At 38.3% G+C, this 15,547-nt stretch overlaps 1 protein-coding gene across 2 annotated transcripts; it reads left to right on the top strand.

The window, feature by feature from the left end:
• Positions 1-414: 414 nt before the first annotated feature.
• LOC109239692 lies at positions 415-6,038 on the top strand. Of its 2 annotated transcripts, none has more exons than XM_019406278.1 (6): positions 415-620; positions 1,593-1,793; positions 2,237-2,316; positions 2,809-4,530; positions 4,648-4,816; positions 5,211-6,038. In XM_019406278.1, the coding sequence occupies exons 2-6, from the start codon at positions 1,715-1,717 to the stop codon at positions 5,837-5,839; spliced, it is 2,679 nt and encodes an 892-aa protein (XP_019261823.1). In that variant the 5' UTR covers positions 415-620; positions 1,593-1,714; the 3' UTR covers positions 5,840-6,038. The 2 variants fall into 2 exon arrangements, with proteins under 2 accessions (XP_019261823.1, XP_019261824.1); XM_019406279.1 differs by lacking the exon at positions 415-620 and adding an exon at positions 704-723.
• Positions 6,039-15,547: the final 9,509 nt, after the last annotated feature.

The raw sequence follows: 15,547 nt of genomic DNA, 5'->3' as shown, positions 1-15,547 counted from the left end.
ATTATCAGAAAATTGAGAATGGGTTGAGTAATATAGAAAAAGATTTAAGTTATATATCGTGCAGTGCATGCAGTGAAATAAATTTTTATAGTATCAATATAACTTAACCTATTATAACATATTACTTATTATTTTTTCTATATAATTCAGTTAATATTATTAAATAAAAAAATAAATAGAATTACATTATTAATAAACTGATACGAAAGAGTAGGAGGGAACAAGGGAGTTAGCTTTTTGGAAGGTGTTATTCCAGAGATGGACTCTCATGCTAAAAAGTAGAATAGTAGTAACTACTTTTTCATTTCTTTCATTATTATTATTATTATTATTATTATTATTATTATTATTATTATTATTATTATTATTATTATTATTGTCCTTGTATTATTTTTATCCAATTTGCTAGTCTTCTCTTCTGCTTCATTGTTCTTCTTCATCAAGAATACACGTCAACTCCAGCTCTTACATTCAGCTTTTCCTTCAATTTCCCTCTGTCAGTCAAATACACTTTCTTCTTTCTTTTCTCCCTCCAATTCCTTAGCCTTCTTTTCCCCTTAATTTTCTACGTTTTCACTTGTTGACATTGAGCATTTTGAGTTCCGTCTGGTTTTTCAACGGTGAGTTGATAATTTTGCTGAATACTGTTGACAATTGTTGATGTAAATTACTGTTGATCAACATTTCGAGGATTTTGATGAAACTTTTTCTAGTGCATTCTGGGTCAGATTCTTTTTTGCCGTTTTCTCTGTCAGTTTATCTTGGTCTGTAAAGTTGACATGATGATTTGTTTGTTTTCCTTTTTTTTCTCTCTCATTCTTTTCTTGTTTGTTCTTGGATTGTTGATCACGAGGAAAGTTAAAATCTTGATTTGACTGGTACCCTACTGTTCCGTGTGTGAAATTTTTTTGTTTCACAATGCAAAGCTATGGTTTTTATAACATTGGATTACTGAATTTATGTTAAAATTATTCTAACAATGAAGATGGGTGTGTAATTTTTGCTGTGGGTAAATCCAGTCATGATTCTCTCGGCTTTTCTTCTCTGTTTTTTTCAGTTTCTTTAAACTATATGCATCTACTGTGTTATCTCATAATCCTTTTTTATTTCTTCTATATATGAGATTTATCTGCTAAAGTTTGATGTTTAATGTTTACTTGATCAGTTTAGAAAGTGATGACCAATCCAAAAAATAATTAATCTTTGTTGAATCATATCAGGAGTCTCATATTTCCATATGTCAATAAGCATAATACCATTTAAGCATAGCCTTTTGTATTACAGTTTATTGATTATTTTTTCCCAGTTAGTACCTAAATTAGTAATTCTTTTACCATTGTGATGAACTTGGTGGAAATCTGATAGGGGGCTCTCAAGAATATAAGTAGCTGTTGTATGAATTGGATTTATTTGCTCCTTTCACATGTTTAAGATGTTCAATGCATATTAGAATATAACAAAAAAGGCTCAGTTTTTATGAATATGATTTCAGTTAGCTAATTAAGTGAAATTTTCTGTTTTATTATTCCTTTTTCCTTGGACAATGTTGTTTTTTCGGGTATAATCATCATTTGATCTTATTGTGTCTGCAGGCTGTGGACTAGGTTTAATTAAGGATCTTGTTTTTCTGGATGATGTATAGAAGGTTTTTGGTTTCATACGGTGACATGGAGCTACCTCTTTAAGGTTATTGTGCCTTTTAGGATCCTGCTGTATGGGAAGCTTGTTAGACCTCATTGATTTTGATCAAGGAGCGATGGCAAGAAAATTTCTTTCAAACAAAAGACATGGTGGTAAGTGCTTTTCATTCTCTGAAATTTGCATCGCGAGCATGATATTGTGGAAGCCAGTAATGATTGCAAGGTGTTATCTTGCTATAAAGTTATTTGCCCGAATTAGTGGTCCTTTTAGGCTGTTCGACGAATTGGCAGATCCTGATTTTGGAACATTTAAGTTTATCAGAATATTTACTAATTTGAGAAAAAAAGGCGATGATCAAACTCTTTTACCACAATCTTCTTGTAATCACTCCTTCTCCCTTAAGTTCAAATCTTGAAGCGCGATGGTTTCTTCTTCTAGTCTAGCAACTATTGCAATACAAAGAACTTATTGCAATATATATATAAGCACCACATGACAATAAAATAGAGACATAGGTGATATTGTGATGTGACTCTTTCAATCTCTTCTTCTTCTACAAAACCAACTGAAAATACATGATTCATCTATTGTGCAGGCTTGGATGCTCCTAGAAATAGCACGGAGTTTCCAGTTGAAGCTTCTCAGAGGTTCTGCGCTGGAGGGGACAACAGACAGGTAAAAGTTTATTATGTCATGTTCGAATCCTCTTAATTGATTTGGGAATACTCTTAGCATATTGAGCCTTGAAAGAACGACGAGGACATATTTGCATATGATTAAACAGCAATAACCCGGGCGCTAGGATTCCCCAGCCTCATGTAACTATGGTCCTATAGAGTATGCAAATTTTGCAAGTTCAGAATGACAAAGAACTCAATGGCTGCTATTACATTTGAGAATCTAGGAGTTCAGCACGTAGAAGTTCATTTCTTTTATTTCTTGTGAACATCATGTGTTAACTTTTTAACTCTGCCCTTCTCTAATCTTTATAAGTTAGTTGTTTTCCCGATTCTTGCATCTTAAATCCTTCATGTGCCGTTTTTGTATGATTTTTCTACGCTTCATCAGTTATTTTTATATGTTGCGCAAGAAGTAAGTCAGGCTTCTGAATTTTCTGAGAGTTTTGAGATGATTCCTTCTCATTTTCATCCACATATTTGAATGCAGTGCACTTATCACATAATTGACTGGCCAGAAAAGAACGGTTATGGGAACGAGGCTCCAATGAAGAAACTGATCAGAGAAGAAATAGCTAGAAGACCAAACACAGGACATAGTGCCCCTAGTGTGGTGGCCCGTCTAATGGGAGTGGATGCACTACCATTAGATACAAGAAGATCATCGGCAAAGCAGGTCGAGAAAAAGAATGAAATGATAAAAGACAACCGTCCCAAAGAGGAATGGTTGAGAAAGGTCTCCGTCGATCATGCAACACAGTCCTCCAGACAGAAAATTTCAAATTCCTCTAACCATGATGAAGCATGTGATTTTGACCGACAGAGTGACAGCCAAAAACTGAACAAATTTAAACCTCGAGAACATCCTCAGGAAGAGGAACTACAAAAGTTTAAGAAAGATTTTGAAGCATGGCAAGCAGCAAGGTTCAAGGAATGTTCAAAGTTTGTTGAACTTGGCACCAGTCCAAGTCAATGGCTAGCACAACAAAGTCTGAACAAGGAAAAGTTGACTATTTATGCAAATTCAATGAGAACCGCAGCGACTGAGAAACCTATAGAGCTTAGAGGTCATTCAGTAGCAGTGAATCCCCCCGAAAGAGGCCTTTTGGAGCATCAGAAAAATGTAAATGAACTCCATGCACCTGCACTAAATAAGGCGAACTGTGTAAGGGAAGTTACTCCAAACCCCGATTTTCAGCAGCGTCCTCTGACAAGTTCTTACCAGGGACTTGACGTTGCTTCAGCGCCTACAAAGATAGTAATTCTGAGGCCTGGTCCTGACAGGATAGGGACTAATGACGAGTCGTGGGCCAGTTCTCCGGGCATTTCTGAAGACAGGGGTAGCATAGAAGACTTTCTTGAGGAGGTCAAGGAAAGACTGAACTGTGAATTGCAAGGAAAGAGTTCCAAAAGGATCACTACTGTCAGAGGAGGAGGAATTGAGACCCCTTATAGCGAAATGTCACCAGATGCTAAGCAAATAGCTCAATCTATTGCAAAACATGCAAGGGAGAGTGTTACTAGGGACTTAGAAATAACATTACCTCGATCAGAGTCGACAAGGTCCTACAGAAGTGATATTCAATTTGATGGAACGAGTTCTCCTGAATTCGTCAATAGAGATACAAGGAGATTTTTGACAGAACGGTTGAGGAATGTCCTCAAGCAAGAAACATCTCACGGTACCCATAGGCTTGCTCGTGGAAGCTCCATTACAACGGTTCTGAATAAAGAAAAATGCAGTGCTGAAGAAATCAGATATACTTCTAATACGGGAGATAAAGCCACTAACTCTGACAATCTGAAAGATGAAGTAGACATGCACAGCAGATCTTTCAGACGGGATCCTGGCAACGATGTAATGCTTGAGGAGGACCTATCTCCTAGGAACCTAATTAGATCCTTATCAGCTCCTGTGTCGGGGACATCATTTGGAAAGCTTCTCCTAGAGGATCGCCATATCCAGACAGGAGCCCATATCAGAAGAAAACATGAAAATATTGAGAAGGCCACAGGGAATGTCAAAAAACGTCAAAAGGAGAAATTCAACCTTAGGCGAAAGGTTTCCAGCTTTAGTTATAGTTTCATACTTAAGGGCAGACTCTTTGGTAGAAAAGTTCATTCTTGGGAGGAACCACATGGACAAACATACAATCTCATGAAAGATTTTCCAAGTCCACCAACTGGTACACCGAATTTTTATGAAAGACATGTAAGGAGCCTAAATAATCGTTCTGATTTATACACACTCCTAGAAAGAGTTGAAATTAAGTATCTGAATGATGCTGATTTGGCATTACATCTAACTTTGAATATTATTTGGTTATAGGAAAACCCCACTGAAGTTCCACCAAGTCCAGCATCTGTATGCAGCAGTGTTAATGAAGAATATTGGAGGCAAACAGACTACTTCACCCCATCATCGACCTCTGATGTACATCCACTAGATGATAGCGAGATGCCTCATGTTTTCAGAGAGATCAGCACTAATTTGAACGGTACTATTAAAAGCTTCTTTGAATGTCCTCAAACATGCATTCTTCTTTCTTTCCTATTCACTATAGGATGATCATGTTTCTGGGAAACACACAAAGCAATTCTAACCATGTTGTTTGGGCTCCTATCATACTACTGTTTGAGCATTGTGCAAACTATAGAAACTTCAGCTGTGATCACAAAAACATTCCTCAGACAGGATTGTTGTCCCTCATCATGTGCTTGAAATAAAAATAAAAAACTACATAGATCATATTCCTGGAGTTGTATCTCGTCCCCATCTCTCCCTAACTTAGCACCTTCCTTAATTGCAATATAATTGGACTTACCAATTTTTATTACTCTATCTTGAAAATGTGGAACTGCATGGAACTCTAAAATTTTTTTACATGACAGAGCTAAGGAGGCAACTGAATCAACTAGATACTTATGACTCTGAGGAGACCATGATCGATGAGCAGCCAGTTGAAGAGGAGATGTTGGAGATTGAAGACCAAGCCGAGGCATACATTAGAGACCTGCTTGTTGCTTCTGGTTTATATGATGGTTCGCGTGATAAATATATATCAAGATGGGATCCACTAGGAAAGCTTATCAGCAACCAAGTTTTTGAAGAAGTAGAAGAGTCATACATACAAAAAACAAAGGATGAAGAAGGGTATGCAAAAGATCAATTACAGAAGATAAATCACAAGTTATTGTGTGACTTGCTGAATGAAGCACTTCCAAGTGTACTTGGAGGGGCTTCAACAATGTCTCGGTTCATGAAAAGTGCTGTCGGTCCTATTCCACGACCTCCTCAGGGAAAGAAGTTACTTGAACGCGTGTGGGAAATAGTTGGTGTTTATGTTTACCCTCCATGGGATAGAACATCTCAATCCCTTGACAATATAGTGGACAGGGACTTGAAGTCCACTCCTTGGGCCGGATTGGTCGATGAAGATGTTAATGCTCTAGGTAAAGATATGGAATGCCAGATTATTGGTGACCTTATTCAAGAAATGGTCCAGGATATGTTGTTATAATCTTTTTTTTTTCTCTTGCTCTACTTCTTTTTATTCTTTAGTTTGACCACTTTTATGAAGTTTTGGAACTTCTGAGTGGCCGGGGCATAAGACATGTAAAATGTTTATCTGCCCAAGTGTGTTTGATTTACAGAAATTGTATGTGCAGGCTTTCTAGTGTTGGATACATTTGTTCATAATATATGGCTTGATCTGGCGATACTCAATGTACATTATTAGACTTAGGTTTAATGGTTTATTCATTCGATAAATCAGTTTTGTTTGTTATAATGTCATTATAATTTATACAGCATTCAGAAAGTGTGAAATCTCCCTTTGTGTGCTACCTCTACTTCTAATCACTCTTTTCTTTTCTTTACTTTATCTTGTTTATTATGTATTTACGAAATGGAGTAGATTCTACAGTTTAGCATTCCACAACACACTCTGAAATATTTACGTGCTAATTTTAGTATATTGTGAATGAGTGTAAGCTTCGTAGCTTGAACCTGATCGATGTTGATCATCACACTAGGTGCTACCGTGGTAGCAAGAGAGGTCAAGTGGTCACACGAGAAAAGAGATCAAATGGCAATGCAAGGTCATGCGTTCAGGGGCGGATCCAACCTATTACATGTGGGTTTCCGTGAACCCAGTAGCTTTTGCATATTCAGTATTCCCTATATATCTATTAAAAAATCTACTAAATATCCATAAATATTTGATTGTGAACCCAGTTACTTATTGTATAGTTACTTAAGGTCGCTTTAAGATCCCATAAACGTTAAATTTTGGATCCGCCTCTGCATACGTCCATTTGGCTTCTCTCGGGGTAAAGTTCACATCCAAACATTTGATTCGAAAATGGGAGTAGCCCCATGAAGCTCCGGCGAAAAGGCAAGGCCCAATTTTGTCTCTTTATTTCCAGGAAGATTAAGATTTATATTATGACCATTGCTCCTGTCAAAAAAACAAAAAAAAGGATTGGACAAAGACCAAAAGTTGGGTAATGGTTCACAATCTAAGATTTCATAGGAGAGTTGCAAATCAAAGTTGGACATGGACACCTAATCTTTATTTTCTTAGGCATTGGAAAATATAATTTGGACTCACAAGACTTCAACTAGCCGGAAGAACCAATTTTCAGCATAATAAATGATTCCAAATCAAAGTGAGACAAAATTCTCTCTCTTTTTTTTTTCTCAAAAGAATTTGATTTATAAATAATGCCTTTCCTCTCCTAATTAATTTCCAACAATACCAATATCATTATTAATGGGTTTTGTGTTTTTCAGTACAGAAGGAATAATCTTCAGAGTAAGAGGACAACTTTTTTCGAGTCCGAAACCAAAGTGTGGTTTATTTGGACTCAAGCGACCATAATAGGTAAAAAAAATACCATAATATATATAGCGCAGTTATTCACTGAGCTATACCTTAACGACACGTTTGTCAAATTAATATAGTGTCCGTATTTGTAATGTAGTGCCCTTTTACCGTAGTAAAATGTAGTACCCTTTAGCGTAATATCTTTGTAGTTATTGAAATTAGTCATTTAATTATCTGTTAGACCCAAAAATATCTGAAAAAAAGATGATAGTTCAAACACAAACTCTCTCGAATTCTAGTCAACAAACGTAAGAAAATAACATTAAAAAATAACAATATTTTTCAAACTAAGTATTGTTATATGAATATTAATAATTAAATCATGTATAGTTATTAAAATTAATTATTTAATTTTATTATAGTAAAAAATAGCTGAGTAACTAAAAAATAAACTAACATATAATATAAGAAACTACATATTAAATAATAAACAAACATATAAAATAGTAAACTAACATATAAAATGATAAACCAACATATAAAATATAAAATTATAATATAGAAAACGTATCAACCTAATTAGCAATATAGTAAAAATATCGAATAAATTTTAATATTAAAGATATTACAATATATTTAAAGAAGTTAAGCAATTAAAAAGAAAAATACTTTAAATAATATTATTCAATTTACAGTAGTCGTCATGGAGGTTCCGCATGTGCATCCCGAACCTGCATCGCTATGCTGTTGCTACAGGCCGAGCATAGGTCTTCATACATATGGGATGGGCAGTGTTTGTCCCAGACATTCTGCGCCAGACGTATAGACGATATGTGGGAGTTCATTAGGGCCCACCCACTCCATCCCCGTATATGATACAGGTTTCTACAGGATCATAGAGATCGACCGGTTGCAGTTCGACTGGGCGTTGTCACGGCTATGATAGAGCGATGGTGACCCGAGACGCACACATTTCATCTACACATCGGCGAGGCTACCATCACGCTTCAAGACGTGGAGGTTCTTTTTGGGCTGCCGGTTGATGGATTACCTGTAGCTTACTCGCATGCTCTTAGAGAATATACAGGATTGCATTACCTGTTTCCAGCCAGCGGAGGAGACTGCATTGAGTGGGGTCAGTCGTTTGTAGTTGACGCCCGTCCGGCAGCATCTGAAGGCAATGGATGCGAACATTACGGATGATTCACCAGATCTTCTTATCGACCGGTACACGAGATTGTTGATGCTGCTTACGTTTGGTGGGGGTATTGTTTCTGAACACTTCGGGAAACCTAGTCAGCTTGAGATTTCTTCATCATCTTGAGCGGCTAGATGATTTACCTAGTTACAGTTGGGGTGCAGCTGTTCTAGGTTACCTGTATAGGCAGATGTGTCGGGCGTGCATGCGCACCCAAAGAGACGTTGCCGAATTTTTTCTGCTGCTGCAGGTGAAAACATAGTCAATTCTTTTCATGATTATAACATACATAGTAAAAATATACCTTAAATTTTACGTCCACAATGTATATTAGGTTTGGGACTGGGAGCGGTTCCTGCAGTTCCAGCCACCTCTACCACCCATCGTTCCCGATGCACCACCCCACCGTTTCTCCCTTTTGCTAGGAGGTGGGTTGATAGGCGAGGCTACAGACGTGAGGTCGAGGCTCGACATCATCTCCCCTATTATAGGGGTTTGTTGGATTTGCTTGAAGGCGCATAGGTACATGTATACTTAAGTTTACTTGGCCTGGCTTTATATGTGTTGCGTTTACTCACGATTCATGTGTTTACTTAATTGTTCATATGGAGGCCATACAGTGACGAGCTAATAGCTGGTTTGCCCGGTTATTTCTCTTGTGGCTGAGTTATTGCCCCATTGATGTGTCTCGATATTGTCGAGCATCATGCCACCGAGCGAATCCTTCGCCAGTTTGGTCGACCGTAGCTTGTACCTACTCCGCCCGCTTGGCTTAAGACACATTACCAGCGGGATGATCGTTCCAGGGTTGACCAGACATACGTGGCCTGGCTAGAGGCCCAACTTGAGATTTGGGACCATAGGTATGACCTGATTCCGCCACTCCCTCCACCTGAGCGTACGGATGGTGAGCATGAGTATATGGGCTGGTACCGCAACGTTACCCGACTTTTCATCGGGAATCCCATTCATCGCGCTGGTGGTCGGTACATTTCATATGCCGGGAGGCATGGGGCACTGGTATGTTATTTGTTATACTTACTTATAACGTTAACCTATCGTTCCGTAATTAGTATTTTACATGTTGTGCAGGCTATTGGATTAAATTTGTTCTACCAGTTGGGACTGCAGATGCAGCAGTATACCGGCGAGGGAGCTGCAGCTTTGCACGAGTATGGCCGGCAGGTTACAAACCTGGCTTCGGACATTGAGGCATGCCTGAGATGATGAGCGCTTAGGGTACGAGGCTGATTATATGCCGCCAGAGCAGTACCATCATGGGCCACCAGTGGATCCTGAACGTGGTAGATGTGCCTAGAGAGAAAGGGGTATCCCACGAGGTCATGGTGGTCGGCAAGGACGTGGTCCCCAGCAAGGGGGTGTTGAGGCACCTGTTAAGGATTTTGAAGATGATCAGCCGGGTGACCACCCTGAGCCAGACGATGCGCCTCATGATATGCCGTCATTCAGCCTTCAGCTGACGCTAGGGACTTCGCAGGTGACCTTATCAGCTCCATTGTTGATCGTGGGCAAGACCATGCGACAGGAGTGGAATCAGTATTTTCCTGGTCCTTTAGAGCCATTGACGGTTGCTGATGATCGTCCGACACGAGATGTGCATAGTGGGCGCCGACTAAGTTATGGCTCATCATCGAGGGATGCTGAGGATCTTTCACAGGCGCAGGTTTGTTTGTATTACTATTATTTATATTTGTTTTTATCTCATTGGTTAGTCATCAATATCTAAAGAGTTTTTTTTAAAGTCACCATCCTCGCCCGTCACGGAGGCCACTTTGTGTGATACTGACATACCTGAGACGGGATTATATTCAGGAGCCTGCCGAGACCATTAAGACCATTAAATTTTTTTTAGCTAACACGTTTTCGCACCCCGTTTTCTCGCGAAAGTGGGTTTCGACATATTGACAACTCCTTTGGATGGGAGATAGAGTATTAAAAGGAGAAGAGTCGCCACCTAACGATTTTTGAGGTGCGTTAGGGCACCTATTATGCAGATAATTCTGTTTGACTAGTCAACGCCACCAAAGATCGGGTAAGGGCTCAAATTACCTCAAAGAGAAGGTATTACGCACTCTTCGAGGTCCACAACTGTGGTTCTCGGTCGAACTTAAGATTATGTGGATTACAATTAGGCTAAGTGATCAAATAAACAAAGAGAATATAATGGTCAAAGAATTTCATTACAACACGATTAGTACAGATCTTAGTACGAATATAGGAATGCAACTATTTAGATCTAATAGCAACATATAAAAGAAGGGGGGGGGGTCCTAAGTTTTTTAGCCTAAAGGATCACCCCGTACAACATAAATAATACTTCACAACTCCCTTGAGGTAGGGAGTTACTCATATTATTCAGCGGGCACAGACTATCATCTCCTGCTACCCGATTACTATGTTAAAATTGTTTACCTAGAAGCGCTCTAATTCAATTCTAAGTCGTGCTCTATGCGTACACTACCCGTCCCATACCTACGGTTCAGGAGGCATTGGACCTCTATTTTGGAGGTTCTAGACCTTACTTAGGCTGCTCAAAAGGTTAAAACTAGGCGACATACAAAAACACATTGGACTTCAAATATGGGCAGTTAAAGGCTCAAATTAGCCTCCACACTTAAGCAACAAATACACGCGAAACAAGTTTTCATGTTAGGCAGTTTCAGAATTAAGAACCTTAAGCCCTATAGACATGATTTCTAGGTGACTTTGAATTAAAACATACAGGCAGTTTCAGATGCAAGGTGCTGCTCATAGACAATATTATACTGTTGTTACATGCTGCTACTGAGATTACAGATTTCTAATTATTAAACCTATAGATGTTGTGTCTAAGTGTTTTACGCGGTAAGGGACAATGATATCTATTGGGAAAAGCCCAGAACTACTGATGCTTTCTAACAGTGGCATAACTAAACAATAAACAGCGTTTGAGAAATTCAACATTACCAAATTAGAGCGAGTAGTTATACCCTATAGGCAGGATCTCTAACGATTAGCGCTTGGAACCAATTTTTATTATGCTTAACCCCCTATAGACATGTTTTCCAAGTGGGCATTATGAAATAATAGCAAATGGGATAGTTAAATCCTATAGGCATGATTTCCAGTGGATATGCTGTAGTTGTGCGAATTGGAAGAAAGTTTATTGGTACTTGTTTCCTATAGGCAGTTTTTCTAGTAACACGTAGCAGTAGAAATATATGTTTTGCTAGTAGTGTGAGTGTGTGCTTCTACTAATGACATGATTTCTACAGTGCACATAGAGAGTGAAGGGCATATATAGCAAGTAAATCATTAAATCCTATAGGCATGTTTTCTACCCTTGCATGCAAATATTAGAATCTACCCATTCCCCATTTCACTAACACCCCAATTGTTCATTACAAAGTTATTACAGACCCTATAATGAATGTGATTACAAATATTATACGAATAATGACAGTAGGCCCATAGCAGGCCCAAAAGGAAACACCCAGCATTTCCTGGGCCTTCAACAACTCTTACGCAGCATACCCAAGAACCATATTCATCAGCACAATCCAGAATCCATAGAAGAACTTAAGCCAGATCACACAACCATAGATTGAACAACCAATTTACATATTCAGTAGATAATAGGAAGGAAGAATTGAGTGTCAAGAATAGTTCAGGTCTCAGTAGTAGACGGAGTGGCTAAAGGACCCCAAATCCTAGTGTGCCAGAGTTCACAAGGGTCTCAAATGGACCCCGAGCAGTGCTCACACTAGGGATATCAATATTAAGAGTCTTGCTATCCTTGGCTTTCAGCCGGCCAAGAGTAATAGGTTCAGAATATCATAGGTAACAGATGAGAGAGAGTGGACAATGGTTAAGGGACAGAAGTTGAGGAAATATACTTACAGCATAAAGTAGACATAGAAAAGTTGAGAACACAGAGCAGCTAATCAAGCAGGGCACAAGACTTAGGAGCAGGTTCATCAAGACTTAGAAGCAAGTTCAACACTTAGCAAAAACAACACATAGGCAGAATCATATTGAAAGAATTAGGGGAGAAACAAGTTTGCAGGATTGACAAAGATTGTCATACACAGGTGCATAATACCAAACAAGTTAAAACCTAAAAGGTCTAAATTATGCCAACTATACATCCTAGTGTCATAAGACAGCCATGTTAACTCACATCAGGAAACAAAACAGCATCAGACATGGTAGGGAAACACAGATTATGACAACTATTACTGAAGGGATAGTGAATCAAGTGAGCCAAAGACATGCTAAGGGACATATTAACAGGGGAGCCAGTCATATTTGATAGAAAGGTCTTAAAACAAATTAGAACACATTACATATGCAAGATTGTCATTACAGAGATTCAGAACAGAGTGGGAAAGTAAACTCGTGTCAAATAGTAAATGTGGGCATTCGGGTATTGCCACAGTAGACTAATTAACCAAAGAAGGTCCACATTATTCAGATGAAGCACATTCAAATAACAGAATTGATAGCCTTTAGGTAAAACTAAATACTTAAAGAGGTTCAAACAAGTGTAAAGCTGACAAGGTCACACACAGAAGTAGCTCAGAACACATTGGCTAAACGGACTTAAGAGAATCTAAATTATTCAAATTAGGCATAAGCATGTTTCAGAACTAGCAACATTAGGTGAAATTAAATGCTAAAGAGACTTAAAACGACTATAAAGATAACAGAATTGCACACCAGAATAGCCCAGAGACACATTAAGCCATGGATTTAAGAAGTAGGAATGTGCTAATCATAAACACATAAGAACGAAATTGCAAAGGTCAAATGACATATCAGTTAAACGGACAATAATAAAGAACAAAATTCCACAAGAACCCAGAATCTTAATGCGTCAAAGTTCCCAAGAGCTTCAAAGGAACTCCAGGCAATGCTCGCACCAAGAGAAGGTTGAATAATAGAATCTCAGTGGCCTTGGCTTTCAGCCGGCCAAAAACAAGGTACAGAACAAGAGGATGAGGGAATAACATAACAAAGCTCCAATTTTTAGTGAAAATATATCGATTAAGGTCCATCCCAAAGGGGAATTGGGGGGGGGGGGGTTATATAGTGATAGAAATTGAATAAGTAAACAAAGAAACATTGTAAATTCAAACATAAATAAGGAAGTAATAACACACAGAATCAATAAAAATCGGATTAGGGAAAAATTAGGTAAACCCTAGTTGATAAAAATCGAAGATTGACCCGAAATCTTGGCTAATCGGACCCATATAGCCTGGCCATGATGCATATGGACGAGATTTCCTCCAAATTCAAATGATTGAAGTTGAACGGCCAGAATCTAAGAGATAGTACTTGCCATGTTTAGGCAAGTACTAAGTGATACCATGGTCTTGCAGGTAGTACTGAGATAACACATAAAAAGGCAAGAAAATCATGAAAAGAATCCATGGTTGAGACGGATTTGGAGAAGATTCAAGAGGGCGACTAAGGTTTCTTAGAGAAGAAGAGAGAGTAGAGAGGATTTAGGGGCGACAAATTAAAGAGAATGAGAGGATTAGGGTTGGGTGGGTAATTAAAAGAGGGATTTAATTGTGGGTCGTTGATCTCTTAAGATCAACAGCCAAGATTTTAAAGAAGCTGGGGCAGGTCGTTTGAAACAGGTACCGACCGGGTTGGGTAGAAAGGTTGCCTGATTTGGGCTTGGGGTCTATTGGGCTAAGGTGTTGGGCCATTTTGGTCCTAAAATTGGCTCAAAGTTTGGGCCAGCCTTTTAAATACACATAATTTATCAAAATAATTTATAAAAATAATTAGTAAATAAATAAAATATTTTAATGCACTAAAATGATTTAAAATAATAATTTGGCATTATAAAAAATATAAAATGCTATTTTGACACAAATAATATGAGTAAGGAGCATTTATGTATGAATATAGGCTATTATTGCAAAATTAGGTAAATAGCTTAAAAATACAAACATGATTATACGAAATGAAGTGAAAATATTATGAAACATATATCGGGATGCAAAACAGTAATTTTGGATTATTAATTCATCACAAATAATTTAAAGGGATAATTACTAAATATTTATGTAATTTAAATGCAAGAAAAAATTAATTTTAAAGCTCTAAAAATTATGGAAAATTATAGAAAAAATGCTTGTATAGATTTGTAAACCAGATAATGATGAAAAATGATGTTTTGAAAGTATATATACTATTTGGGAAAATATGAGGGCAAAATTGGGTATCAACAATTGCCCCTATTTACCCGGGAATGATGAAAGAGTTGTCGGGTAAAGAAAATGATGACCAATTTTGGCCGAATTGAATGAGGGATGATTTTATTTGAAAAATGGGGGCCGAAACCTGGTTCCTGAGTAGCCTACATATCCCTGGTGTTACAGGAATTAGGCCGTGTGTAGTTCTGGATCTGACGATGAACGAAACTGATAAAGTTGTTATAGGAATGGTCATATGTTTCGAAAAGGGTTATTTTGGGTAGGATAGTATCGGATGAATTTATGCAAAGTCATGAATGTGAATTTGAAACGTTATGGATGTATCCCTGAGTAAACATCTGAACGATCATAGCGTAAAAGGCGAGTAATTGATGGTGGTCGGTTATGTTTGAAACAATTGCTGGATGTGAATGTTGTGAACGGAAACCGAAGCAAAGATTGCTCCTGTTTGAAGAACAGTTACCTCCTGGATTACCTGCAAAACTTAAAACACGGCGCATGCGAATACATAGGGGTTATTGCGAGAATTTAAACGTGATGTTGATTCCCTTTGGACCATGAAAGCTGTCTTTGGATGGTGAGGATGATGTCCGTATACCATGACGTCCCGGGCCATGAAGCGTATGATAAGGGATTCGCAGGCCATGAGATGGCATCCTCGGGCCATGAGGATGGTACCTCTGGACTATGACGCCTTTGAATAATGATGTGCAATTTGAGAGATCCTCAGGCCATGAAATGGTGTCTCCCGGCTATGATGATGATTCCTTCGGACTATGAGCCCTTTGGACAAAATGGCGATGTTTCAGCCCATGAAATGTAAAGATATGATGCTTGGTCATATGCGAGATGAGACAAGACAAGGCTTAGTCCTGTGTAAGATGAGGGCAGTGCTTAGCCCTAGGTGAACAGAGGATAGTGCTAGGTCTTAGGCAGCGTAGGGGAGATAATATTTATCTTATGTAAGGA

This window comes from Nicotiana attenuata, unplaced genomic scaffold (genome assembly GCF_001879085.1).
Source record: "Nicotiana attenuata strain UT unplaced genomic scaffold, NIATTr2, whole genome shotgun sequence".
Taxonomy (NCBI): Eukaryota; Viridiplantae; Streptophyta; class Magnoliopsida; order Solanales; family Solanaceae; genus Nicotiana; species Nicotiana attenuata.
Note: the sequence above shows the minus strand (reverse complement) of the source record. Positions and strands in the feature narration are given on the sequence as shown.

Bases quoted from the DNA above. Each gene is read 5' to 3' on its own strand.
- LOC109239692 (XM_019406278.1), top strand. From the start codon at position 1,715: ATGGGAAGCTTGTTAGACCTCATTGATTTTGATCAAGGAGCGATGGCA. The intron at 1,794-2,236 runs GTAAGTGCTTTT...TCTATTGTGCAG, and splicing joins TTCAAACAAAAGACATGGTG to GCTTGGATGCTCCTAGAAAT. The intron at 4,531-4,647 runs GTAAGGAGCCTA...ATTTGGTTATAG, and splicing joins CGAATTTTTATGAAAGACAT to GAAAACCCCACTGAAGTTCC.